This window comes from Bolinopsis microptera, chromosome 4 (assembly GCF_026151205.1).
Source record: "Bolinopsis microptera isolate Bmic1 chromosome 4, MBARI_Bmic_1.0, whole genome shotgun sequence".
Classification (NCBI taxonomy): Eukaryota; Metazoa; Ctenophora; class Tentaculata; order Lobata; family Bolinopsidae; genus Bolinopsis; species Bolinopsis microptera.
Genome location: NC_087075.1, coordinates 14,382,999 through 14,410,094, shown reverse-complemented (window position 1 = coordinate 14,410,094; position 27,096 = coordinate 14,382,999). Strand labels below are relative to the sequence as shown.

Below are 27,096 nucleotides of genomic sequence, written 5' to 3'. Positions count from 1 at the left end.
GTGTTTTTTAAAAAAACATAAACTTGAAAAAAAAATGTGTCTCTCTTGCTATTAAAACTGGCACCAAAGCTGCCCAAAATCAATGTCATCACCAAGTTGAAAATAACCATGTTCTAATTGATGTCAAGATTAGTATTACTTTAAGTAAAGTGTTGTTATGATTCAAACTTAATGTAAAAAAGAGGTGATCAATCTCCCGAATACGGTAGGAATCCACACTCAGGTCGACCTAGTAATATAATAAGACTGTTAAAACGAAAAGGTAACAACAAGGTTGTTCTCTTCAAATCCCTGATACCGTGATTTTACTGTAAATACTTCAACAAAATACCATTGTGCACATTTATCAAATATATCACGCAAATTACCGTTCCAGTCTATATGACTTTATTTTAGTCATTTCCGACATTTCTCCTGTGATTAAACATACTTCGGTTTATTCTTTCTCGGTCTGAGTTCATACTTTCTCCTCGGATCTCTGCCGTCTTCTTCACGACTTATGTCAGCAAGAGTAAGTCCTCTACTATCTATTTCTCCGAATTGCATATTGCCCTCTCTGCTCGGTCCAGCAGATGCGGCCGCTACTTCCGGACTAGAGTCAATGTTTTGAGATTGACTTGAATCTAGTGCATCGTGAAAAGATTCGGTGGTATCTGCACTTAGATTTAATTGTGGATCTTCTTCCTGACGCGGTACATCGTTGAGCGATGAGTTTACTATCGTGTCATCCAATCCTCGTTCCTCCTCTTCCACCAAAATGGCCGGATCTCCGCTTCCAACCTCAGTTTGTGGTACATCATTTCCAGAACTTGTGAGATTCACTGGTGCTGACGCTTTTCCTCCACTTTTACTGATTTTAGATGAAGGACAAGGAATTCCTTGATCCCTCTTCTTCTTCCGACTCCTCGTGATGATGTGATAATCATCTGAATCATCTGAATCACTATCAGTGACCAGGCTCACTTCACTCATGTTGCCTTCACTTTCCCCGGAACAACCGTTGGGAAATCCCACAGCCGCTCCAGGTGATAGAAGGCTCACCTCACTCACGTTGCCTTCATTTTCCACAGAACAGCCGCTGGGAAATCCCACAGCCGCTCCAGGAACCTTGGTGAGTGGTTTTCCCCCTTTATAAGGTTTCATCTTCGTGATGCTGGTTACCTTCTTCTCCTGTCCCACCTGGACAATGTAGTTCCAATCACTAAGCTTCTCTACTATCTTGTATGGTCCCTGAAATCTGGGAGCAAACTTGTGTCCAGGTCTTTGAACCAATAACATGCACCACTCCCCACTCTCGAAAAATGGTCCTCTTACTCCTTTATCGTAGCTCGTCTTCATAAACTTCGCCTTTACAGCATTGTTCGCAGCTGCTTTTCTAGTCACCTCAGCTATGTTTCGATACAAATTGTATGCAAGAAGTTGTCTAGCGTCATCGTCATCTATTTCGGAATAGATCTGCTCTAATCTCTCATCATCTTGTAAATACAAGTCTCTCACACTCATGACTTCACGCCCAAATAACAGAAAATTTGCTGAGTATTTGGTCCTAGTGGATTTCAAGCTGTTGAGTACAAACACTATGTAGTTAATCCACAAGTCATAGTCCTGCCACTGATTCTCATTTAGACATGTTCTCATACAAACATTGATTTTTTTGTTGAAGGCCTCAGCTCGTCCGTTGGTCTGACATTTCCACGGAACTCCGTGTATATCCTTAATGTTGAACATTTTTAAGACCGACTTGAACAAAGTGCTCGAGAAACTCGGTCCTAAGTCGTGTATGATTGTAGACATGACTCCAAATTTCAGGATCCATTCATTTATGATAACCTTAATGGCTTCCTCTGTGCCTGTAGATTTCACTGGTTTGCACACTACATAATTTGAAAACATATCTACCATTGTTAACAGTGCTGTATGGCCCCTTTTCGTAGGCTTCTTAGATGGCTCTAAGTAATCAATGGCAACACACTGCCCGAAGTGGCTATAAACAATGGGTTTCAATGGAGCTTTCTTGAAGCTGTGAGGCTGCTTACCCTGTGCACACGTGATACATGCTTCGCAATATAACTTGTAAAGTTTGCGCTGTTTGTAGAAGTAAAACCTCTTCTGGCAGTGTTCCAGTGCTAGATCCGCACCCACGTGGCAATTGCCATCATGGTATGAATGTAAAACTCTGTCAATAAGTGGCCTCGGCACCACAATAAGATCTCTGTCCTCCTGTCTGTTAGTGGGATTTACCCATTTGCGATGTAGAATCCCCTCTTTGACCGTCATCATGTCAAAATTTTGTCTATAGTGACAAAGCTCAGCAGAATCCCTACGGTAACTGACATTATCTGGAGGCTGCCCACTTTCTACCCATTTAATTACTGTTGATAAAATTGTATCATTAGCATATTCTCTCCGAATTTCTGCCAGCGTAATGGGCTGCTCAGGTAATTCTATCTCCGATTTCAGCACCCGTGTAATGTGTGTCCGTGTGTACTGTTTCTCTGATACCTGCTGCTTACTCTCAACTTTGTCAAATGAATCATGTTCTCTCTCTACCCCGATGGATTTGATCGATGCAATTGCATCATCACTGGTCTGCGTGGCTACTGACGTGGTCTCTATTTCCACAGGATTCCGACTCAGATAATCCGCCCACTGAATATCATTGCTCTCCCCGGAGACATGCACTACCTTAAACCGGAAAGACGCCAAATCAGCCAGCCTTCTTTGCATATAACTATTTTCTTTGCGAAAAATAGTCGTCAAGTTGAGCAAACTTTTACAATCTGTAATTACACGAAATGAAGTATTCTCCAAATATATTCTATAATGAAGCAGGCTGTAATACAATCCCAGGAATTCCAATCTACTAGCTCCTAACTTCTGCATGTGCACTGGCACAGCCTTGGACCAGTACGATATAACTCTCCGTTGTCCATCAATTAACTGCGTCAGCATTGCACCGTGCCCTATCTTGCTGGAATCTACTGTGACCTCATATGACTGGTTTGGATCGTTGTACTCTGGTATTGCTAACGTAGGGGCCTGACACATGGCTTGGATTAAGCCCTTGTACGCAGACTGACAGTCAGAGTCCCATTTGAAAGTGACCCCCTTTTGTAACAATTTGTACAAAGGTGCTGCAATGGAACTGAATCCCTTAATGAATCCACGATTATAATTCAGGGCACCTAGAAATTTCTGTAACCTTTTGACAGAATCTGGAGGTTGTAACTGCTTGATTGCTTCTGTCCTCTTTGGATCGATCCTCAGTCCCTCTTTACTGATCATATGTCCCAGAAACTTGACTTCCTGTCTCATCAATTGGGTTTTACTGGTGGAGATCTTGATCCCACCCCATGACAATCTTGCCAAAATGAATCGAATCCTCCTTAGGTGCTCCTTCGGACAATTAGAGCCTACAAGGATATCATCCAAAAAGCAAATCAAGGAACTAAAAGGCACTTTTGAGAAAAGGTAGGACATGCACCTAGCGAATTGGCTTGATGAGCTGGTCTGGCCCATGACTAGTCGTGCCCACTGGTACCTGGATCCGTCATGGTGGGTAAATGCTGTGAGGGGCCGATCCTCCTCCCTCAACCTAATCTGATTGAAGCCTTTAGTGAAGTCAAAGCTGGTTAAGAACCCGCACTCTGACATTTTGTCCATGATTGTGTTAATTCTAGGCAACTCAAAATTGTCAGGTAAGGTTTGCTCATTTAGCTGGCGCATGTCTTGAACCATTCTGTAAGAATCTGTTTGGCCCGGCTTAACCACCATGAATACACAAGAATTCCAATTACTGTAATGACATCTCTCAATTTGACCCGATTTGACCAAATTCCCAATTTCCTTGTCCATGTGAGGCCTCATTTTGTAACTTATGTCTCTACTCGGGACCCACTTTGCAACATAATCTCTTTTAAGCCGGAGATTAGCCTCATAAAATGTTGCTACTCCTAGATCAAACTTGTCTCTCGAGAAACAATGACTGTACTCAGCAAGTAAGTCCTTTAACTCAGCCTTCAACTGTGGCGTGATGTCAATATCATCTACCCTGAGTTGTTTATATAGACTTTCCATATCTCGCCATCTACCGTTCTCTCTATAGATCTCTTCCGGCACTGCATCCTCCAACCTGGGTATATTGATCGCAGCTGAATAAGCTTCTCCCCTTCTTACTTTTCTTACTCCCCTCACCATATTAGGAGTTTCTTCCATGGGTTCCATGAATCCAATAAGTATAACTCTGTTCTTGTTGATCACAACATCAATAGACATGGGATTTATACATCTCAATGGTATTCTGTTGTTGCAAGAAAATGCAATTGCATTTTCCACTGCAACTCCAGTCGATTCGACCAAGTTGCGACTACCGAAGACAATACCTTCATAGTTAGACCCCTTACTTCCCCTGGGATTGATCTTCCCGGTCAGATACACTACTGAATTCGCAGGTACCGTGACGGACTTGCTACATTTGACCTTACAACGATTTACCAACTTAATCGGTCTATCGATGAACTGTTCTTGGCCGTAAGTAGTTGTTAAAAGTTTTTCCGGGAGATATATGCGTGCCTCAAGCTTCCTTAGTAGGTCGTTTCCTGCTAAGATATCCTCCGAAATTACATCACAGGCCACAAATTTGTGCGTGACCGATGTACCAGCAATTTTGACCTGTAACTCGATCTCCCCTCTCATGGGAATGAGTTTATTAGAAAGGCCAGCAACTCTTATTCGGGAAGGTCTAATGTGTTGCGTCATATTTAAACGGTCAATTAACCGAATATTCACTAAACTAACGCTTGCACCGGTATCTGCTAATACATTGACTGCAATGTCCTGGCAACTACCTCTTACTATTATATCGGGACACTGTGGTTGCACTCTAGAGCATTCCCCTCTGAATACGCCCTGATTTGTCATACAATTGTATGGATCCACCCGGACGCCTGTACAACCACTTTCTAGTTTAAAGAATTGTCAGGAAACCCCGTGTTGCCGGTCTGATGAACATTACCCCGCTGCATCATGTTTCCACCTCTGCTATTCCCCTGATTACGTGCATAATTTTGGCCCCGATAATTATTAAAGCTTTTATAGTTTCCCTGATATGCAGGTTGGCCATATTGACGAGAATCAGATTGATCTCTTTTAAATGTACCTGTATTTCCATTGTACTGTCGGTTGAATTCTCCACCGGATCTTCTTCTCGCCCAGCAGTTAGCTCGTACATGTCCGGTCTTGTTGCAATTCCAGCACGTGATGTTCTTGTAACTCCGCCTCCCGTCTCGCTCTCTATCATGCACTGATCTGGGTCTTGACGAGTTTCTGCTCTTTCCTCGCCATTTGTCCCGATTATCACCGGACCAAGATCTCGATCTGCCATCCCCCGTAGGTCTCTGATAAGTAGCTTCTTCTCGATCCTCCCGACTAAATGAGGGTTCATGAATAGTTGGCTCGTCAGAAAATGCCGTTTGTTTCATAATCGAAGAAACGGGAATTTCTCTATCGTTCTCATTCATCATCTTCTCAACGCCTTCTATTTTCTCTGCCAATTTTACTGCTTCCTCAAATGAAGCAAAGGTAGCTATATTGAGCTGCTGCATCATATTTTTGCTCCTTACTCCTCGTAAAAGAGCCAAAAGACAATTGTCTTCCGCCACTGTTACATCCAAGTAAGCTACATTCGACTTCGCCCTCAGTCGAAAAACGTACTCACCTATATCTTCTCCCTGCCGCTGACGACAGTTAAGCAGTTCGTTTTTAAGTGCTGTAGCTTCGTTGCCATAGATGGCTCGCTTGTAGAGCGCACAAAAAAGCTCAGGATCTTTTTTCTCCCTATCACTCAGCTTGACTGCCCTCAATACCGAATAGGTTTTATCGTCCACACTTTGGAGCAAATGCTCATTCAGTAATGGACTCTTCAATCTGGTTATTCTCACGTATGAGAGAAATCTCTCACAAAACATGGAAAAATCTTCTCCTTTTTCAAACCTCTTCAATTTAGCTGCTCGGGATAATTTTGAATTCAAAATTCTCCCTGATCCGTCATGATCATTGTCGCTCTCGTTATCCTCCAAATCCAAATCGCCCACTTCGAAAACCTCTTTTTTAATCTTTTGCTCCTGCACTTTGAGCTCTTCCAATGCGGTTCTGATTTTCTCTCGTTCAGCTTTGATTTTCTCCAACTCTTCTTTCGCTTCAGCCGCTGCTGCAGCCTTTTCTTCCTTGTCACTGCCACTAGTCATCTATGCTCAGTTCACTTCGAGGGTATTTACCAATTGATTAATCAGGCTCCAGTTGATAAAAGGCTCTTTTCCTTTATATTTTGTTCAGCAAGGTGACAAGGGAAAATACTTCAATTCGAATAAACCGTTAAGAATTGTAATTACAATATCTCAGTGTTCCTCAAATACTGTGTCAATAATTCGAATAGCCTAGTTCTTTAACTGTAAACATTAGCTGTAAACGTCTGCTGTATTCAAACCAAAAAGTGTCCTGCCATCCAACAGGCCCACTCTTAAATATCCTTAGATAGTATAAACAATCTCCCACTCGTTTTAGCAATCCCTAAACAAATCCCAAACTATCCTTCCTATAGCCAAAACAGAGATGTAAAATTGAACTCTCTGATAACCAAAACAGAGATGTTAAAATAAACTTTCTGTTTCCCTAAAACTCTCTGCCCTTAACAATATCTTTAACTATCCTCCTATAGCCAAAATAGAGTTGTTAAACTGAACTCTTTGATAACCAAAACAGAGATGTTAAAATAAACTTTCTGTTTCCCTAAAACTCTCTGCACTACCCTGCTGTACTAAATGTCGTACACTAATAAATGCCCTAAAATACTACGGTAAAATACTGTTTAATGTCTAGTACTAAAACTGCTAAAACGAGTATATAACAATACCAGAAGCCTCTACACCCAACCTTAACCGTAAAAAGCTGAGCTTTCCAACCACTGCCATGCAGCCCAGGAATGAGCTCTCTGTTATAACGTGCTTGTTTACGTTCTACTTGGTCACTAAAGTTACTCTCATCACCAACCGCCAACTTTACTAAAATGACCACCTTTCTTTATCAGACTAGACTACAATATCAGGACGTTCTGCAGTTCCGTAGATGTGCTGGGGGACTGTGCTGGGAGGTCATCTTCGTCCCAGATAATCTGCCAATCTTGGTCTTTCTCAAAAGACGGCCCCAACGTTAATGTGGCTCTTGCTATGTGTTGGTTCAGCCGAATTAATTATTATGCAATCAAGTTTATTTTTCTCTTTTAGTTAGTTGTCATCCTGCCAAACATTAAGCAACTTATATTGCAGTACCATTTATCAATTAGTATATCAAAATATGTCATTGTAATTTTGCATGGCTGAAATGTAACGCTTGATTTATATATATAATAATTAATTGAATTTTCAAATAAAAAAGGGCTCTCTCTTTTCATCTTCATCTTTGGTTTTTGGTAAGTGGTAACTGCTGATAAATGACTTGAAGTCTGTCCAGTCCTGAACTTCAAGTTTAAAATCTTTGTTGTTGAACTTCTCGATTTGATCCAGTAGGGATTTCGCAATGACCCGCAGCACGTTATCATGCCTCCAATTGTATCGTTTGTTGTTCAGCGAGAAGTTGCAAGCTACCAAAATGTGCTTAATGTTGCAGTGTTTCCATCCGCAAAGTGGACGGTGTCCTGTGTCAGCATAGTTCCACAGGCTCATGTTTGCTGGAGTATTTGCAACGTCATGGGTTGCATTGAAGTGGAAGTGTGGAACTTAAGAAGAGCAGGGCTCATCTTGTAGTTGTAAATAAGGTTGTTCCAGCCTAAGTGTAGCTGCATGGTGTTTTCCCATGTTAAGAATTGTCCTTGAACTCCCTTGTCTACCAGTGTCAACAGGATATCCTGCTCTGAGATGTGAGATACCAGTTCTTTTAGTTTTTCCTTTTCACTGGATACACTCCTCTTGGATCCCAAGCCCATCATGCCTTGCACTGTTTCCCCTACTAACTCTCTGAAGTAAAGATCTCTTTCTCTAGCAATCAGCTCGTTGGTGTAACCCCACCAACTGCTCCCTTCTTGTTTCTTGGCCCTGTGCTCGTAGACCTCCTTAACTTTAGGATCCTTGCTGTTCTTTAGAGAGTAACCTTTAGACACCTGAAGGAACTTGTATAAGTCCGATAGTCTTATAATCTGTAAAGCACACTGACGGTCATTGTCTTTATAAGTTTTCTCTTTTTTAGAAATTTCTATTTAATAATAAAACTGTAGATTTTATTATTGCTTTCTTTTGAATCGATTTTTTCTTATATAAATATTCAACCAGACCTCCAAACTCTGGATGACATTCACAAATGAATAACGAAATAAAGAAATGAAATTAATAAAGAAATGATGATTAAAAACTATGTGAAATAAATAATAATGAAATCAATTATGAAATGACATTTTGATCATTGCTGTTGGTTGCTATAAAGGTAATCAATCGAGAATTGTAAGCCTACTAAACTAAAAGATTTAAAAAAGAAGCTGGAAATACAATTAAATCAATTTTTTAATCAGTGAAATTGTATACTATACAACCCTGGCGCGTGGGGACACGTTTTTGCTAGTAGTTGGCGACATTATTTTACGGGTATCGAATCTCGCGACTTCAACGAAGTCCTGGGGACAAGTTTTCAATAATTGATAATATTTTCAGCCCCTATCGTTCTAAGCATCGTTAGGGCTTTCCCAGAAACTAACTCTCATCATCCTAGGATAATCGTGTGTCGCACAGCACTTGTTTCAGTAACGATAGTAGTCGCCTTAACGACAGAATGACGTGTACGTTTCGGTCACCTGTGAAAAAAGTAAGTGAGATATCAAAAATCTGAGAAAAACCCGTTGGATAAAAGCCTTTTAGGTAGGTGCTAGTCAAGATTTCATCTCTTTAGACCTTAAGATGGCTTCTAACACCTCGTCAAAACTTTTAAAAAGTAAAATATTAACATCTGAAAATGTCAGAGTACGTTATATATTATCTTTTCCAACGAATACTGAGAAAATGAAAAACAGTGAATATAATGAAATGAATAAAGAAACAAATAAATGAAAATACTAACGAAATGATGATTAAAAACTATGTGAAACAAACAATAAACGTTCTGAACAGCTTTTGAAAATGAGTGAAATATTGATTAATGATAATGTGAAAGAAACAACTACCAATATCAATCTATACTCTGTTTCCGAGTGAATAATGATTAACGATACTGTTATATATAAATCAAATCTTCAGAGTTGCTTTCCTATTGGACAACCCTGGTGTATCATGGTGACTAGCAACTCTGTACTGTAGCTAAAGACTACAGATCTAACTATACATTTATTAACGCAGCAATTTCTTATTCCTAGTAGCGGCACCACTACCAGTGAGTGTAGTTATTTGGTTTGATGAAAAGGGTACAAAGTGAGTACTCTCACTAAAGAAAAATCCTGCTAGAAGAGAACTCTCTTCAAACAATTATAAATAACAACAACTGATTGATTATTGAAAATGTAAAACAAATAAGTATGGTTACTGATTAAAAAATAAAAAACGAGTGTGCTCAGCATTGCCAGCTCCCACAAATCTGTTCTAAAACGGTGAATGAGACAAGTTTTGGACTGGTACACCCCATTTAAAATGAAAAATAACGATAACTAGTATTGATGATGAATAAAATCAAATCAAGCAGGAATATAATGAAATCAATTATGAAATGAATAAAGAAACAAATAAATGAAATTAATAACGAAATGATGATTAAAAACTATGTGAAACAAACAATAAACGTTCTGAACAGCTTTTGAAAATGAGTGAAATATTGATTAATACTTGGTACGGCCATGTGCCATGGTCGCCTTTATACCTATGTTTTATGTAGTGATGTCAATCCCGAATCCCCCACGATTTTCAGCCTGTCATTCCGCTGAATCTTTATTCTTTATTATATCTAACTTAATGAACATAATAGCCGCGCCGCGCGGCCTGGGGTCCCCAGGTTGAGGTAAAAGCACAGCTCACCCAATAAACTGGCACTTAACTCTGACAGTGTTTTGTTGATTAATTGATATAAAAGAATTTTGCATTAAACTTCAGTTTTTCAAAAAAAATCGTTCATTTGTGCAAAAATTATTTGATGATTTAACAATTTTTAAAAAAACTTTTTAAAAAATCCCGGTTTTGTCCCGGTCAAAATTCGGTATTTTAGCCGGGACCGGGATCAAGCCGGGATCCCGGTCGAACCTTGCTCATGAGTCTTGAGTTACAAGTGTACCGCTTATGTACACAGACCTCTCTACAAAAACATTGTGAAAAATGGGTTTAGACACGATTTTAATTTTGCAAGAAATAACTAAAATGTAAAACCTAACATTAACAAGCATTCCCAAACCGATTTCATTTAATTTGCTCCTTCATAAAATGGAAAAATTTTAATTTCAAATTTGGACACGTGTCTTGTAACACGCTCCTACTAAATCGCTCGCCCAAATTTTAAGAAAATTCTTGTGAAAAGGCCCTTTGGGCATGAAAGTGATCTAAATCGGTGTATTTTTGGACGCTGATTCCGAATCACCCCCATGACGTAGGGGAAAAATGCTTCCTTGGAGAGTTATGGGCAAAAAACCGTTTTGGTCACGTGACGGCTGCAAAACCATAAAAACCAAAGTCTCGTGAAATTTTTGGGCGAGCGAATTAGTAGGAGCCTGAAGCTTTGACCACAAAAGGCTTGATCTGATCTCGGAGTGCACGCTTCGCGTGCACGAGAGAGGTATACAACTGACAACGTGCACCAACAGTCAATTCATTCGAATATTCTAAAATTTGCAAGTTGAATTGTTAATGTTAATAAAAGTATTGAAAATTCCCGAAAATCGGGAATTGAAAAAATTTCTCGGTCGGAATTTTCCGGTCGGGATTTCCCGACCGAAAATCGTCGGGCCGGGAAATCCCGGGATTCGGGAATCCCGATGTCGGGATTGACTTCTGCACTACATAAGACATAGGTACACAGGCGACCATGGCCGTACCAAGCATCCCACCAATCATGCTAAAAATATAATAGCCGATAGGCTAGGAAATCCCTGACCCCAGTGCAAGTGCAAATTTCTCTGCATCTGTTCCGAAGTAATCAATATCAGTAAGGATGTTACTGACAGTCATTGCGGAGATCCCAAACAAAAATTTTAATTTGACCATGAAATTGCTCACAACAACGACAACAAGGCTTTTCTTCGCTAGCATAAAGTTTTCTTAGCAAACTAAAAGTAAAAGCAACCACGTTTAACAATTCTAATTCTGCTATTTATCGGACTGCGATAAATAAGTAAAATAGATCCGAAAATCTGTTGGGTTTTGCAAATATACGATTTAACATAATCATTTTATTGCTGTATTTCAGGTTTAAACTTTAAAAGTTATTTAAGTTCTGCTACAATTTAACATTTATAAAGCCAATGATAGAAAAGTGGGTTATAAACAACAAATAAGTTCCTAAACTACAACTATAAAATAACCAAGCCAGCAAAAAGAAATTGCTAAATCACCACGAGTCTGATTGATTGGAACTATCATCCTCCCCAACATCCCTTATAACTGTTACCTTAGTCTCCTTGTTCCAGATCCACGACGCAACAGTCACCATCAGCGCAGCACCAGAGAACATAACAACCACTAACATGGGGCTGTAGTAATAGAGCGCGTAAACAGCCCCAGCTCCCACCACTCCTCCTAGCTTGCCCCAGCTGTTGATAAAACCCATGGCAGTGTTACGGAAGGTAGTGGGGTACAGCTCAGGTATTATGATTAGTGTCACCATGTTGTGGGAAACCTGCATGAACTTCATAACGAAGAACAGTCCCACCGTCACAAAGTTGGAGAAGCACTTGAAGAGGAATATACTTGTGATAAAGCTGACAGTTGCAAATATCTTGAGTGAGATTGACCTGCCCATTATAATGCTGGTACCATATCCAACAAAAGTGGAAAGAACACAAGCAAAGGTAACTATGGAAAGTTCAAGAAGAGAGTTCTGCTGAACTTCAACGCATTTATGAACAGGAGGATCACCCTCACCTCCACAGAAACCAGAATAGAGAGCCAACGGAACAAATACAATCGTCCCAAACAGTATGAGAAGATTCCCAAAGTGTATGGTGGAGAGGAGAATGGTTTCTTTCCTGTAATCTGATTTTAAAATGTCAGAGATTGAGCCAAGTTCCCGGTCTGATCGTACAGCTATCTTCAAGTTCTCAGGAAGAGACACCCCATTCACCTTCGCCATGCGCCGAAGGGCCTCCATAGCCTCCTTCTTTCTACCACTCACAGCTAGATACCGTGGAGATTCTGGTAGTAGACACACCAGAAGAACTAAACAAACTAGCAGTGGCACAGCCATTACGAAAACAAACCACCTCCATCCTAATGTATTAAGAAACAAGTAGGCCAAAACAGCAGCTAGGAACACACTTATATTGAAGAACAAGGTACAAAGCATGGGTCCCACCTCTCTGTGGGTGCTCTTTACTATTTCTGCAGTGAAACTGTTGCAGGTCGGATAAGTAATTCCCATACAGACTCCACTGAGACATCGCAGTATAAAGAACTGCTCTTTAGTTTGAGCAAATGCTGAAGCACTTGAAGTGAGGAACAGCAGAGTTAATGTTATCGCTATCATTTTCTTTCTTCCGTAGATGTCAGGAAACTTTGCAAACAATCCTCCACCTAAAATGTGGCTGTCAAAAAAATTATTCACTATATTCACTTGTATAATGGTGGAAAATGAGTCCGTCAAACAACTACTTCCAAGCAATATCAATCAAGCACACATGACTGTTGTTTTACAAAATAAATAAAACTTAAAAGGCACTTACCTAGAGCACTAAAGAAATAAGCGCTAACGTTGATCAGGGTCTCCCAAACAATGCTTAACCCCCATTCACACCTTATTACAGGAACAATAGTAGAAATTAGAACCATTTCAGAGCCATCCACGTAACATATCACTGCCAAAATGGTCCAATACATGTACTGCGCTTTTCCAACACCTGGAATTATAGTTGTAAGTTTTTCAGCCTGTTTCCCTGCCTCTCTTCCTCTCTTCCTCCCTGCTTCCCTGCATCCCTGCTTCCCTGCCTCCCTGCCTCCATGCCTCCCTGCCTCTCTTCCTCTCTTCCTCCCTGCCTCCCTGCCTCCCTGCCTCCCTGCCTTCCTGCTTCCCTGCCTCCCTGCCTACCTGCCTCCCTGTTTCCCTGCCTCCCTGCCTCCATATATCCCTGTCTCATTGCGTCCTTGCCTCCCTGCCTCCCTGCCTCCCTGCCTCCCTGCCTCCCTGCCTCCCTGCCTCCCTGCCTCCCTGCCTCCCTGCCTCCCTGCCTCCCTGCCTCCCTACCTCCCTGCCTCCCTGCCTCCCTGCCTCCCTGCCTCCCTGCCTCCCTGCCTCCCTGCCTCCCTGCCTCCCTGCCTCCCTACCTCCCTGCCTCCCTGCCTCCCTGCCTCCCTGCCTCCCTGCCTCCCTGCCTCCCTGCCTCCCTGCCTCCCTGCCTCCCTGCCTCCCTGCCTCCCTGCCTCCCTGCCTCCCTGCCTTCCTTCTTCCCTGCCTCCCTGCCTCCCTGCCTCCCTGCCTCCCTGCCTCCCTGCCTCCCTGCCTCCCTGCCTCCCTGCCTCCCTGCCTCCCTGCCTCCCTGCCTCCCTGCCTCCCTGCCTCCCTGCCCTCCTGCCTCCCTACCTCCCTGCCTCCCTGCCTCCCTACCTCCCTGCCCTCTTATTTACCAATTATAGTGTATATTTCTTCAAAAGACTTGGTAGGTATTTCATCGTGCGTGCTACCATATTCAATATGATCTGATTCTATCAGTTCTTCTTTATCAGAGTCCTGTGTACTTGTTGCCATGATCTGCATTCGAAGTATGAATCTAGATTTTCTTAAGAATAATTCTAAAACAGTATCGATTAATAAGTAAAAAGCCTGAACAGAAATGACATTAAAACCGCTGAATACGATTACAAGTAAATACAATATAATATTATTACTAAACAAGAAATTAAGATATCTATAGCTTCTGCTCTCCTCGCGAGTTAGACTGATTCTAACAGCTTAACAGTACTATGCACATGAGTTCAAATAATGAAACCAGTCTCTGCATCATAGAAACTAGCTCTCTGTATGTAATGTAATGAGGAGGTAGAAGCAGAACACAGCACGGTAAACCAAGCGGGGAACAATGGTAACGATATTGGATCGAGTAGACAAACATAGACACGTGCACAGTATTGGGTATACATAAGCGGCCTCTATACACACTTTATACACCTGTATATACACTATAGAGAGGTCTGTGTATACATGGTGTTACAAGGGCTCTTACTTATTCGCTCGCCCAAAAATTTCACGTGACTTTGGTTTTTATGCAGTTTTGCAGCCGTACAAAACGGTTTTACATAAACTCTAATCCCAACCCTAACCATAACCATAACCCCGAAGCTAACCATAACCCTTCTACAACCCTAACCCTTACCCGAGCCCTAAACAATCGAATTCGTATTTTACCAGCCTGTCACGTGACCAAAACGGTTTTTTGCCCATAACTCTCCAAGGAAGCATTTTTACCCTACGTCATAGGGGGGTGATTCGGAATCAGCGTCCAAAAATACACCGATTTAGATCACTTTCATGCCCAAAGGGCCTTTTCACAAGAATTTTCTTAAAATTTGGGCGAGCGATGTAGTACTTAGTAGGAGCGTTAGCTTAGCTTTATATAACATTCGCGTACGACCGTATATTATAGTACGTTGCGCGTTGTTAAACATTTATCTGTGTGCACTGACATGCAATTAAGCGCAGCATTTAGTTTTTAGGTTTTATATAACCTACCAAAACGCCTAAGCTGAATATGCCTCAAAATTATATGACGAAATTGTAACTACAATTAAGGTTTTTTGCTTAACCATAACACAAATAGTTTTAAAATCCTTGTAGGTTTACAACCTACCAGGACGCGCGCCGCGAGTTGGACTCGTCGACGGTCCAATATATGGAACAAATATTTTACGAGTATCACCCGTTAATAAAATCCTCGTATCCGCGCATCCAGCATCAGTGCATATTACTACACTACTACACTACTACACTACTACTGCACTACTACACTACTACTGCACTACTACACTACTACACTACTACACTACTACACTACTACACTACTACACTACTACATAGTAGAGGCTCTTACGGGCAAAAAGACGTGTATTCTGCTACGAGTTTAGAGACCTAACCGCTAATTAGACACAATAGTATGATGTCTAAGGATCGATAATATGTTAAGAAGTATAAATTTGGCCGTATTAGTCACGTGCTATACCAATGCGCGTTTTAAACTTTGACAGTCTATTACTCTAAGGAAAATAGAGTAATTATATTCATATTTTGTCAGCAATAAGATCACATTATTTTCTATTTGGTGTGAAAATATGAGCTAGAACGGACATAATCTTGCTGAGTTATAGCTGTTTGAAATTTATGATGAACGCGCGGGTGCCAATTGATAACAACTAAATGCTTTTGCGCGTAGTGCGCGTCAAAAATTTGGCAAAAACGCTTGCGGAGTGACAATATTCAAACTTCGATAAAGTATATGAAGTGGGTACTTCTCGGAAAGGAAAAATTTAGGCAAACACGATTTGACTATTTTTGGGTTGATTTGATACAACTGCAAAAAATTATTCAAACTTCAAGCAAAAAAGTCAAAATTTTTACCACTTTTTTGGATTTTTACCTGCGCTAAAATAAAGGGATTTGTTTTGTTTTTATACCATCTTGTGCGGCTGTCTTTTAGCTATCTTCATGCAAGTTTTGCCGACATGCCAACAAAATTAACTTGGACCTCAGGCTATTATGTTTATAAACATAATAGAGAACAGAATAGAGATTCGGCGGAATGACAGGCTGAACGCGGCCCAGTAAGATAACTAGGGTCTGACCACACTACGCCTGTTGGCGACGGGCCACATGGCCCGAGTCTAGGCCCGCCACCTAAACACACTGTGCCACTTGGCGTGAGTAGTCACGCCATGTGGCCCGTCTATCTAAACACACTACGCCTGTTGGCGTGAGAACATGTTCCAGGTACGTCACCTGCGCGACGTGCGCAATGTATTATTTTAAAAAACCATTTTGACTGGCTGACAGGACGATGACGTCACAAATATGCACGCCAAGTGGCCCGTTCTCTAAACACACAGTGCCACTTGGCGTGGATTGAGCAAGGCACGGATTTTTAAAATCCGTGCCTCTATTCCTCGAGAGTTTCCACGCCAACTGGCGGGAGCTCTAAACACACTACGTCACGTCAACGTGCCTCGTTGCGTGACTCCGGTGACTTGTGGCGGGGCTTCTGGACACACTGTGACTTTTGGCACACGCCAAGTGGCCCGTCGCCAACAGGCGTAGTGTGGGCAGGCCTATTTAAAAAATACGGGCCTTGCTAAATCCACGCCAAGTGGCACAGTATGTTTAGGTGGCGGGCCTAGACTCAGGCCATGTGGCCCGTCGCCAACAGGCGTAGTGTGGTCAGACCCTAAGTAATAAGTAGATAGAGGACTGCAGGAGGTTCAAAAGTTGAATATGAACTGTCGGGGCTATTTTGCTTTTTTTAAATCTCGAAGTTCGAGTGTAAAATGATTTAACACGGTCATGAAGACATTTGAATGCTTAAGATTTGAATCCGGGCCGATTTCGGGAGCTAAATTACACATGTTCTTATATTAGCTACCTAGCCTTTAAATGTATCATCTCAATTCAAAGATCTTATAGCTTACAGTTTAATCTCAACAAAAGACAGAATTAGTCTCAAAGTTAATTCGAAATATTTGAATATATTGTACATAAAATATCGGGCAAAATGGTTTCAATAAAACAATTAATATCACAGATTACAGATAATCCCTGAACACCGTGTACCCTGCATCTTATAGTTATATTAAAGCTGTTACATTGTTATATTAAAGAAATGGGCTCTTGTTAGAATGTTAAGTTAATTAATGGAACACTATTATGTCAGACTAAAGGGATGAGCCGTTAAACAAGGTATCTACCGTTACTTAGAGGTTTGAGATGGGAGGGCTTGCTTGTAAGCTTTACTGTTTAGTGCTGTGTGTTGTGTGGCTTATATTTAACAATGTGATATTGTACTGGGATCATTTTTTAAGTCTTGTTTAGTAGTGCTTCATGAAAACCGGTCAGTTGTTGTTGTGATCGGGAGATTGAGATGAGGCTTGTCAGGATTTCAATAATTGCAAGTTTTAAATATTTCATGGCGTACACCTGGTTAAATACTAGTAATAATGACATATAGCAATATTTAATCCTTAAAATCAATATCATGGCGAGCCAGCGGAAAACAGCAGTATAGTCAGATCAGCGAGATTTTAAACATATTTATAAACGTATTTATAAACGTGTCAATAAACATACTCAAGAAAATAGTTGTAAAGATGTTCATAAACATGTTTATGTTTATGAACTAGTTCCTAAGTGTATTCATAAACCTGTTTATAATCCTGTTTACATGTAACCAAGTTCTTTCCCTCAAAACTAACGTAGTAATGCTCAATATCAACACCATCATCATGGTGATGCCGTGGAAACACCATGGTGATACATGGTGTTACCATGGTGATAGAAGATCTCATATCTTTCCCTCAAAACTAGCGTAGTATTGCACTCTATATCTAATGGAATAATAAATTGCTGAAAAAAAATGAATTTTACACTAAAATATACATGATTAGATAGTTTTGTAAGTAAAATAAGTAGTATTGAAACTAAAAGAAAACTATTTATTCAACTTCTTCACATCGTATGAAGAATTATCAGCTCTAATTGCAGAATGATCAACACAGTATATTTTCAAAATAACAGTTTTTTGTTATGAAATTGCAGATAATTGACCTTAATGACAAAATGAACTTTTCTTTTTTCGTGTTTAGCAGCTTCCTGTACCATACAAAGGATCGTGTGTAAATGAGCAGCTTTCACAACCATTTCAGAAGTAGGTTACCATGGAGATAACAGTGCCATATAAGGTGAATGGGTTGAATTGGACGGTGTGGTTTTATACTGACAGATTCCCTTGGATTAAATAAGTAGGCTTTCTCCTTGTGGTGTTACCGTGATGATACACGTAGTAAACACTATACAAGCTGCACATCCACGTAAAACCTCAACAATCAGGTGATTATAACTATCAACCATGTACATGATGTCACGTGACATGTGACATGTGACATCATCTTCATACCAGGCCCGCACTCTTCAGATTGTGTTCTAAAAATATCTCCACCACAGCGTCGAACACAAACTTTATGTTGTTTGTGTCAGTAGCATTTGTGAAGTGAGGGAATATGCTTTTCTCGGGGTTCTTGTTCAGAGCGACGAGCTGATCTTGGATGTACTGTTTGCAGGTGTCATAATCGTTGGGACCTGTAACAAAGAGAGTTCACTGAAAGCTCATTTCAATCAGTTCTTATACATTATTGATTATATTTATTCAATAATAGTTTATCTAGTTAGGAGTTAATCAAGTAATACATTTCAAAGGGGATATGTTAGTGTCAATCTGATGGCACAAACGTGAAGTTTAGAAGAGTCTTTAAGCATTCCAAAAAAGCTTAATATTTCGCAATATGCTGATTATAGAATATGCTAAAATATGCTAAAATATGCTAAAATATGCTGAAATATGCGGAAATATGATAAAATATGCTAAAGTATGCTAAAATGTACTGAATATTTTACCGCTATATTCGGGGAATGCTACGGTAATTGGAACGTGTTCTATTTTCCGCTGGAAGATGTCAGTTTTGTTGAGAAACAGAATAAACGGTGTAGTAGTGAAATACTTCATGTTACATATGCTGCTGAATAGTAACATACTTTCCTTCATACGGTTCTGAAATGGAGTGTTGGTTAATTAATAAATTTATTAACTTGAATCCTTTTTGCAAGTCAATTGTCGTCACCTAAGGTGACTCACTCCCCTTTAGGTGTTTGTTTATAAGCGACAATACATGCAACACTGCAACGAGTAGAATATGATGATGTCACTCCAAAACAATGAAACTCTTTATCAACGTGTTGGTTTGGGGAGCAGAAAATGGAATAGTTTGAGGTACACGATGTTAAGATAATAAGACACGTAATTATGTTGCTATTTACATAATATACAGAAAATGGTATTTTGAGGGGTTTATACTTAAATAAATGCAGCATCTGTGAAGAATTATGGTCTTAAACTTGAGGTATATAAACTTACACTATATTGTATTTTAGATGTATAATACTATTTTTCACTACAATGGATGAAAATTGAAGATGTACTGAAGGGTACCCTTAATATAAGATGCCAGATCTTTTGGCAACCACTGATAATTTGTACCTCAATCACAGAAAATTGTAACCCCTCTGTTTGAGAGTAAGAAGTACCACCATTTGGCGACTTAGCCTCTAAACTAACAGTCGTATATTTGAGAAATTATAAACTTACTGTCTTATTGTCCTCAGCAAGTCTGAGGTTATACTCGCTGAGAGCGATGATGAAGATGATAGCAGTTACATCGTCAAAACAATGTATCCACTTACTCCGCTGCGTTCTCTGTCCTCCTACATCGTACATTCTGGGGGATTATTAGCAGTTAGTAACTATCAAGTGGTATGTATAGTTACTGCAATATATTCACGCCTCCTCCCCCCTCCTCCCCCCTCCTCCCAGCACGCCTCTCTCCCCCTCCTCCCCCCTCCTCCCAGCACGCCTCTCTCCCCCCTACCCCCCTCCTACTCAGAGAAGCACTACTATAAGACTATTTACATTATAATAAGTTAATGGGTGATGTAATAAACTTTTCCTTGTGTGTGTGTGTGTGTGTGTGTGTGTGTGTGTGTGTGTGTGTGTGACAAATTGCAACCTGTCATCATGTAGTATATTACATTACAGTATATTACACTGTATTACACTGTACATCTCCCCGTACCAGACTCACTCTCACAGCACTTCAAAACCACGTACCAGTGTACAAGAGGAGGACTTACCTGAGCAGAACTTACCAATCAGAACACAGCATTCGTACCACGTGACACAAAGTAACCAATCAGAACACAGCATTCGCACCACGTGGCACATAATAAACCAGACTAAACCAGATAGAATGGTTTACAACCTATAAGACACACCAAGATGACACTAGGTAACAAAACATGCCGCTACCATCAAAAAACCTTAACACTACACTCAGTTATGACAGACAGAAATTATACAGAGCTACAGTGCACCTTCATCACCGAACACTGTGGGCTAAACGAACACCTTCATATCACCTGAAAATGTAGCACCAATGCCTGTTCTACGTGTGACCATGAGGTATATAGAGACCGTCTCGCATTTTCTAGGACAGTACCAAGCTATTGCTCAACTAAGAGGACAAAACTTTTATTATTGCCTCTCTGGAAAAAAAGGAATCTTCGACAACACTACCTCCTAAATTTTCTTCTAGATTTCCCCGGCATCATCAGGTCCAGCATCTCTGTAAAAAACGTGGCACAAAGCAACCAATGAAGAAACAGTATCTGCAACCAATGAATACACAATATTTATATTTTGCAACCAATGAAGACAGAGTGAAAGTGAAAGTGAATGTGTTTGCAACCTACTTGAAACTAAGGGTTTTGTAGTTAAACTTTGCTTCTACTATCTTGGTGGTCTCCAGCCGAGTACAGAGAATGTCGTCTATAGTGGGCAGGTAGTTTCGCTCTGTTATCCTCTCTATGTTATCAAAAAAACTGAAATGGAAGATTGTAAGAGGAAATCTGTCGACAGAAATATTAAACCAGGTCGTTTTTTTTTTCTATTGCCATATTTTAATTGGTATCTATATGAATATGGCAATACAAAATAAACTAGTTTGTGTTTTAACACAAACTAGTTTATTTAAAAATATTTAAAGTATTAATAAATACATTAAACTGGAGTAGTAAAATAAAGTACTCAAAAGCTTAAGTATCTATTACGTAAAACAAAGAACCGGCACTTATTAATCTCAAACATTCAAATTATACTGTTCTAAAAAGCTTTGAAGGGATTCAAAATGAATGACCATCATATCCATCAAATTTATAAAATTCAGTTGCTTTTGCCGGAGATTTTAAAAGCTATTATATCAAGATATAAGTTCAGCTAACTAAAGTATAATAAAACTTACTATTGTGCACAATCATAGATCTGATAATCTGCTCTCATATCGTATGCTTTCTGCACTCCCCTGAAATAGGACTCATGTAAAATACTATTTCACATTGTTACATCTTATCTAAGATGAAAACAAAATAAAACTTAAAGAAATAATAGTTTATTTCCTCAATTTTACTGTATGATTTGTAACAGAAGCTGGGTAAACACGACTAGATGATATGACAGATTCAGACTTCATTATATTTATGTACATTGTACAGTGCTTAAAATTTAATATAACCAAAATAAATTAATAAGTTAACAAATATTTCATACTTGATTGAAGAATGCTCTGTTACCATGGTTACCATGGTAACAGTTACCATGGTAAGACTGACCTGTCTTCCCACAGCCTTTTAACACACATCCCATATTCCGGAGTCAAGTGCGTTTGGAAGGCGTTACAAGGTTTCAAATATGTGATACAGTCCGCATCTTTCTAGGTAGTAAGTTAGCCAAGTTTGTTATAAATAAAATAGACCTATTAGTAACTCGAGAAATGTTTGAAAACTTTATTTATTATTTACATGGGCTATAATAGGTTATAGAAGTAGGGTTGCAGCGGTACCATTATAGACACTACTTTATATAGAGTATCACAGCACATTATCTGAGGTAAGTGGTCACCTCGGACAACCGGTATTATACAATGTGAAAACTACTTTCAAAAGTCTGCAGTAATTTATATCATACCAGGGGTGTAGGAAGAAATAAAATCTGGGCAAGGGGCGAAATGGGCCAACTTTTTTGGCCTCATTTGGCCTATCCTGTCAAACTGCAGTTTAACTGCACGGTAGTCGCCCCTTGTAGTCCAAATTTACATACCTTATTGCTAAAATTCATTTCTTAAAACAAATTTTCCAAACATTGTTCCAGATTCTCCCTCCTTTCACCCTTTTTGAGAGTGAGACCTATTGCTGTAAGCATGTTTTTCAAAATTGGCAGGACTTTATCCTTTGATATGGTGACTTTGGTTACTTTGGTTACTTTGGTGTGCTTCATAGAATCCTCTATCGGGTCATCAGAGTTGCTGACCACCCGGACAGCGAGGTTGCTGCCTTTATTCCACACCAGTCGCAGTAACGAGTTTCCATTTCGACAGCTGTATCCTGCCACTAGAGGCTCATCCGGGAATGATTTCACAAACGTTGTAAGCATTTTTTTAAGTGCAGGGGATCTTCGATAGTATGTTTGGTGGGATTAAGTTCCACAATCGAGGTCCAATTGCAGGCCCTAATATGCATTTAAAATCGTATTATTTGAATCGTTCTTGAAACTGTGTTTGAAAATGATCTCTATTGCCAAAATGCTCAGCTAGGCCTTTTGCACGTGCAAAATCATCAACAAAAATTTCGCCATTTATAGTATCCATATGCCAAAAGAATTTGGACAAGATGCAGCCTTCGCTTAGGCCATCCTGCCATAAACTTACAATATTCTATGCAGGCATAGTTGACACTGAACCGTTGCTGTTTTTGAAATTCAGGCTGTGGCCAAAGCTCGTGCTAAATTTTTAAAACTCTAAGATTTTGGCCCTCTCATGAAGAAAATCATTCCTACACCTCTGTATCATACACACTATTATTAAACATTAAAAACAAATAATTGCAAATGAATTTCACAGCTCAGGTACAGCACATATTATTAAGTTTTTAACAAACTAACTAATTAACTAGGTTAGTTGATAGGTTGGTTGCTAAGTAACGGTTGCTAGGTTACGCTTAGCTGCAGTTACGGTGTGTCTGTCATATTCTCTTAAATTAAATAACCTCATTACCCGTCTCTCATGTCACAATCTAATTAGAGGAACTAAATGTGGGATAGGTCATCGACGTTTAAATCTGAGCTTGTTTTTAGATTAGATCAAATTTGGAGAGATTTAATATCTTGATTTGCTGCTGTACTACAGGAGCAATCCCTGATTACTCTAGATTAAAACATGTTGCTGTACATGTCGATTGGGCGACATCTGTCCGACAGCGACATCTGTCCGACTCAGAAATATTTTATCTCGGATCCTACCGTACGATTTTCTTGAAACTTTCTAGATAGTAAAATATAATTTGTGCAAGTTTGGGTGAATTTCTATGTGCCAAATTTTAGATATCACTTCAAACACAAGAAAATAGTGCTGTCGGACAGATGTCGCTGTCGGACAGATGTCGTGTTACCGTACATGTCAACCTACGTTACTCTATGTCAACCTACTTCACTTTATTTCAAGTTAATTTACTCTTAACAGCAGGATAGTAAAAGGGAGAGAGGGTCTAAAAGAGGCACAGCTGGACGTTGCTAAAGTAACGCTAGGGTTGCTAAGGTAACACGTCGCTGAGTTACATGTATATATCTAAACTGCTAAACTGCTGCTAAGGTGAGGGCGGCAGCAACATGAATATAAATACCTTCAACTTCTTGTGAAGTTCCCTTAATTTCAAACAATCGACTGATATAGAAAATAAGGTTCACAATTCACATTATAATAAATAGTATGAAATGCTGTAACATTATATTTATAACATCATTAAAATTTGATGGCTCTGTGGTTATCACAGCGCGATAGTTTTGTTACTATATCAAACGGAGAAAATGTGGCAATTGGGACAAATAGAAGTCGTGAAGGTAACACTGGCGGTTGCTTAGATAACACTAAGGAAACACTAAAAGAAATGAGTTACTGTGTCAAGTTAACAGACCTGATATTCTATTAGAATCGTTGAAAGGCATGCCCATGTTCTCCATTGCAGTTAGAATGGCACACATACAGTCAACTATATTCCTGTGCACTACAACCTTGTACTGTTGTCGCTCGTTCTGGAGGATTTATTGAGTTATACGTCCACTTTCACTTTCATTTTCACTTTCACTTTGATGGTGTGCAAATGTTTGAGTGAATTACTGTTTAGTTTCGCAACTCGGGGTAAGTCACCTATTATTAACTTCGCCTGATTTAGAGGAAATAGATTATGCTTAACATAATACTGGTGAGGGTAATTATATCAAATCATCATTGTACGCTTAATTTAAAAAGTAAATGTTTCCTACATCATTGTAGCCGCTGTTGTGTAAAATCCTCATTTGTTTCAGGATGGTACTTTTACCACTTTCTCCTGGACCTGCAATAATACTGGTGATGTGTCTGACCTACCGAGTACAGTAGTAGTACTACTACTAGTACTACTTCTACTGACCTACCTAGTACCGAGCAAAAAAATACAAAGAACTAACCAAGAAGGAGCAAAAAGAACACAAAGAACTAACCAAGAAGGAGCAAAAGAACACAAAGAACTAACCAAGAAGGAGCAAAAAGAACACAAAGAACTAACCAAGAAGGAGCAAAAAGAACACAAAGAACTAACCAAGAAGGAACAAAAAGAACACAAAGAACTAACCAAGAAGGAGCAAAAAGAATACAAAGAACTAACCAAGAAGGAGCAAAAAGAACACAAAGAACTAACCAAGAAGGAGCAAAAAGAACACAAAGAACTAACCAAGAAGGAGCAAAAAGAACACAAAGAACTAACCAAGAAGGAACACAAAGAACTAACCAAGAAGGAGCAAATGGACTTCTTTCTGTCGTTGTCTCTTCCATTCCTGAAGTTGTCTGTCTATATTGTTGCTAGCTTGTGTAAGACTGGGGTCGGCCCCTTCTCCTGAAATAAACATGGTTTAACACAGAAATATACACTAACTACCTCCAGTTGACAATTGTACAGTTTAGAAATATTGTTGATGATTAAATTGTTCAGAGTGTAGCCTATATATTACATTTGCTCTATACATCTTTTAATTATTGAGCTACCACTAGACACTAGTGGTTGCTAAGGTAAGCTCGGGTTAGATATTGATATACCATTCAATATCTTAATTAGCTCATAAATTTCCAAACCTTGGCTGTTTTGCTGGCTGTTATTTTGGTACCAATGGTGGTTGCTATGGTAACATTGGTGGTTGCTATCTGGTACCCATGGCCCAATGGTGGTTGCTATGGTAACACTGGTGGTTGCTATGGTAACACTGGTGGTTGCTATGGTAACACTGGTGGTTTCTATGGTAACACTGGTGGTTGCTATGGTAACATTGATGGTTGCTATGGTAACACTGGTGGTTGCTATGGTAACACTGGTGGTTGCTATGGTAACACTGGTGGTTGCTATGGTAACACTGGTGGTTGCTATGGTAACACTGGTGGTTGTTATGGTAACACTGGTGGTTGCTATGGTAACACTGGTGGTTGCTATGGTAACACTGGTGGTTGCTATGGTAACACTGGTGGTTGCTATGGTAACACTGGTGGTTGCTATGGTAACACTTACCTTCTACAAGTCCTGGACAACACCTCTCCATTAAACCCTTTATCATGTCACAGTTGGACCAATCTTACATGTCTGCTTCATTTACATCCCTGTTACAACATAATTTCCGGTTATTGGTAAGTAAAAGTTAAGAGTTAGTAAGTTCAATAAGAAGATAGGATATATCCCGGTGGAACTACAGGCTTACAGGGTGATCCACAGTTATCACAATGAAAACCAGACAGTTGATCAAGGAACACAGTAAGAGAGAGAATGTTAATTCCGGACCAACCAGCGAATTAATTAACATTTTCCAGTGCTGCGTGTTTTACGGGCAATATCAGAAGTCAGGATGTAATAATTTCCTGAATATTCAACCCTGGAAATGTATAAGTAATACTAGTTCTAGTAGCTAATAAGCTACTAGTTCTGGTACTTCTAGTGGAAATGTCGTAGTGAGCGGACATCGTCATGCTGCAGTAGTATTAAAAAACTATCTCTAATGAGTAATGCTACCCTACATGAGTAAAAGTCATAATACAGCAGATGAAGATACAAGAGAATAGTACAGTAAAACCCCGATTTACCGTGTCCTGATTTACCGTGTCCTGATTTACCGCGTCCCGATTTACTGCAAACCCGAATTACCGCGGCCATCTCCTTTCCCCCAAATAGGGCTTATAAAATGCATATTTTTTTGGAGAGAGGCTGGGCCTGGATGGCCCACGAGAGGATAGCATGTGGATGCTCTGTCTGCCTCTGGGGTATGGCAACCATGGTGGAGGTTGCCGAAGATGAGCTAAGACAACGTGTGAGTGGTCACTATGTCACACCGGTCTGGTCCAGCTCCTCTGGCACAATTAAGCGTTTGGTGCGGTTTGCGAAATTGACAATAGTGGAGATGTGTTGGTTGTCAAATATGGCATTGACGGAGAGGTAATAGTCCTGGAAATATTGTCCTCATATTTGGGCAATAGCTGGGCACTGATCAAGAAAGTGTAAGACAGTCTCCTCTTCGTTGCAAATGGTGTGGAGGTGTTTTTTAAAGCCACAGTGTCCCGTGATAACTGATAAGGTGCACTGCAGTTCTTTAATTTTGTTCGTTATTGCTGATTGTAGTGCTGAGATTTTTTATGACGTTGACGTGTTTGTGGCAGAGTGTCATTTTGGTGTGTCTGGGACCATCAGTTGACCAGGTTTCCTGATCCAGTCTGGTGACTTTGTCGTCGATCAGGCGTAATTTATGTAAGATTGTGGAATTGGACACTTCAAATCTGACCCAGTCAGTGTTCTTGACTAGGCGGATCTGCTTCGGTTCCTTTTTCGGTCCTGTGATTCGAACATGATATATCGGTGGTCGGACTTGGAATAGAGATCACTGTCATAAGTTACTGATCAGATCTCCTCCCAACTGGTTTGTTATAGTGAGATCAATAATGGAGTTGTGACTCCTGGAGTTCATAAAGGTTGGTGTCGACCCCCTAGGGAGGAGAGGAAGCAGTTCCT

The 27,096-nt window shown here is 40.0% G+C and overlaps 2 protein-coding genes across 3 annotated transcripts; both read right to left on the bottom strand.

Moving 5' to 3' along the window:
- Positions 1-7,714: 7,714 nt before the first annotated feature.
- LOC134813834 (uncharacterized) lies at positions 7,715-13,303 on the bottom strand. Its single transcript, XM_063821713.1, has 3 exons — positions 13,255-13,303; positions 11,623-12,743; positions 7,715-8,152 (listed from the first exon to the last, which is right to left on the bottom strand). Exons 1-3 carry the CDS (start codon positions 13,301-13,303, stop codon positions 7,715-7,717), a joined length of 1,608 nt encoding a protein of 535 aa, XP_063677783.1.
- Positions 13,304-16,860: 3,557 nt separating this feature from the next.
- Positions 16,861-25,702, bottom strand: LOC134814006 (guanine nucleotide-binding protein G(i) subunit alpha-3-like). Of its 2 annotated transcripts, XM_063821964.1 has the most exons (11): positions 25,612-25,702; positions 24,844-24,948; positions 24,341-24,411; positions 23,992-24,109; positions 23,701-23,741; positions 21,637-21,737; positions 21,270-21,329; positions 20,722-20,850; positions 19,562-19,691; positions 18,814-18,967; positions 16,861-18,498 (listed from the first exon to the last, which is right to left on the bottom strand). In XM_063821964.1, exons 1-11 carry the CDS (start codon positions 25,655-25,657, stop codon positions 18,311-18,313), a joined length of 1,143 nt encoding a protein of 380 aa, XP_063678034.1. In that variant the 5' UTR covers positions 25,658-25,702; the 3' UTR covers positions 16,861-18,310. The 2 variants fall into 2 exon arrangements, with proteins under 2 accessions (XP_063678034.1, XP_063678035.1); XM_063821965.1 differs by lacking the exon at positions 23,701-23,741 and having other exon boundaries at positions 21,637-21,733.
- Between the last annotated feature and the right edge of the window lie 1,394 nt (positions 25,703-27,096).

Bases quoted from the DNA above. Each gene is read 5' to 3' on its own strand.
- LOC134813834 (XM_063821713.1), bottom strand. From the start codon at position 13,303: ATGAGACAGGGATATATGGAGGCAGGGAGGCAGGGAAACAGGGAGGCA. The intron at 12,744-13,254 runs GTAGGCAGGGAG...GCCACATTTTAG, and splicing joins GCAGGGAAACAGGGAGGCAG to GTGGAGGATTGTTTGCAAAG. The intron at 8,153-11,622 runs GTAACAGTTATA...AAGTTCCTTCAG, and splicing joins TCTGGAACAAGGAGACTAAG to GTGTCTAAAGGTTACTCTCT.
- LOC134814006 (XM_063821964.1), bottom strand. From the start codon at position 25,657: ATGATAAAGGGTTTAATGGAGAGGTGTTGTCCAGGACTTGTAGAAG. The intron at 24,412-24,843 runs GTTAGTTCTTTG...GTATTATTGCAG, and splicing joins AGTCCATTTGCTCCTTCTTG to GTCCAGGAGAAAGTGGTAAA. The intron at 18,968-19,561 runs GTAAGTTTATAA...ACTCCATTTCAG, and splicing joins TTGCTGAGGACAATAAGACA to AACCGTATGAAGGAAAGTAT.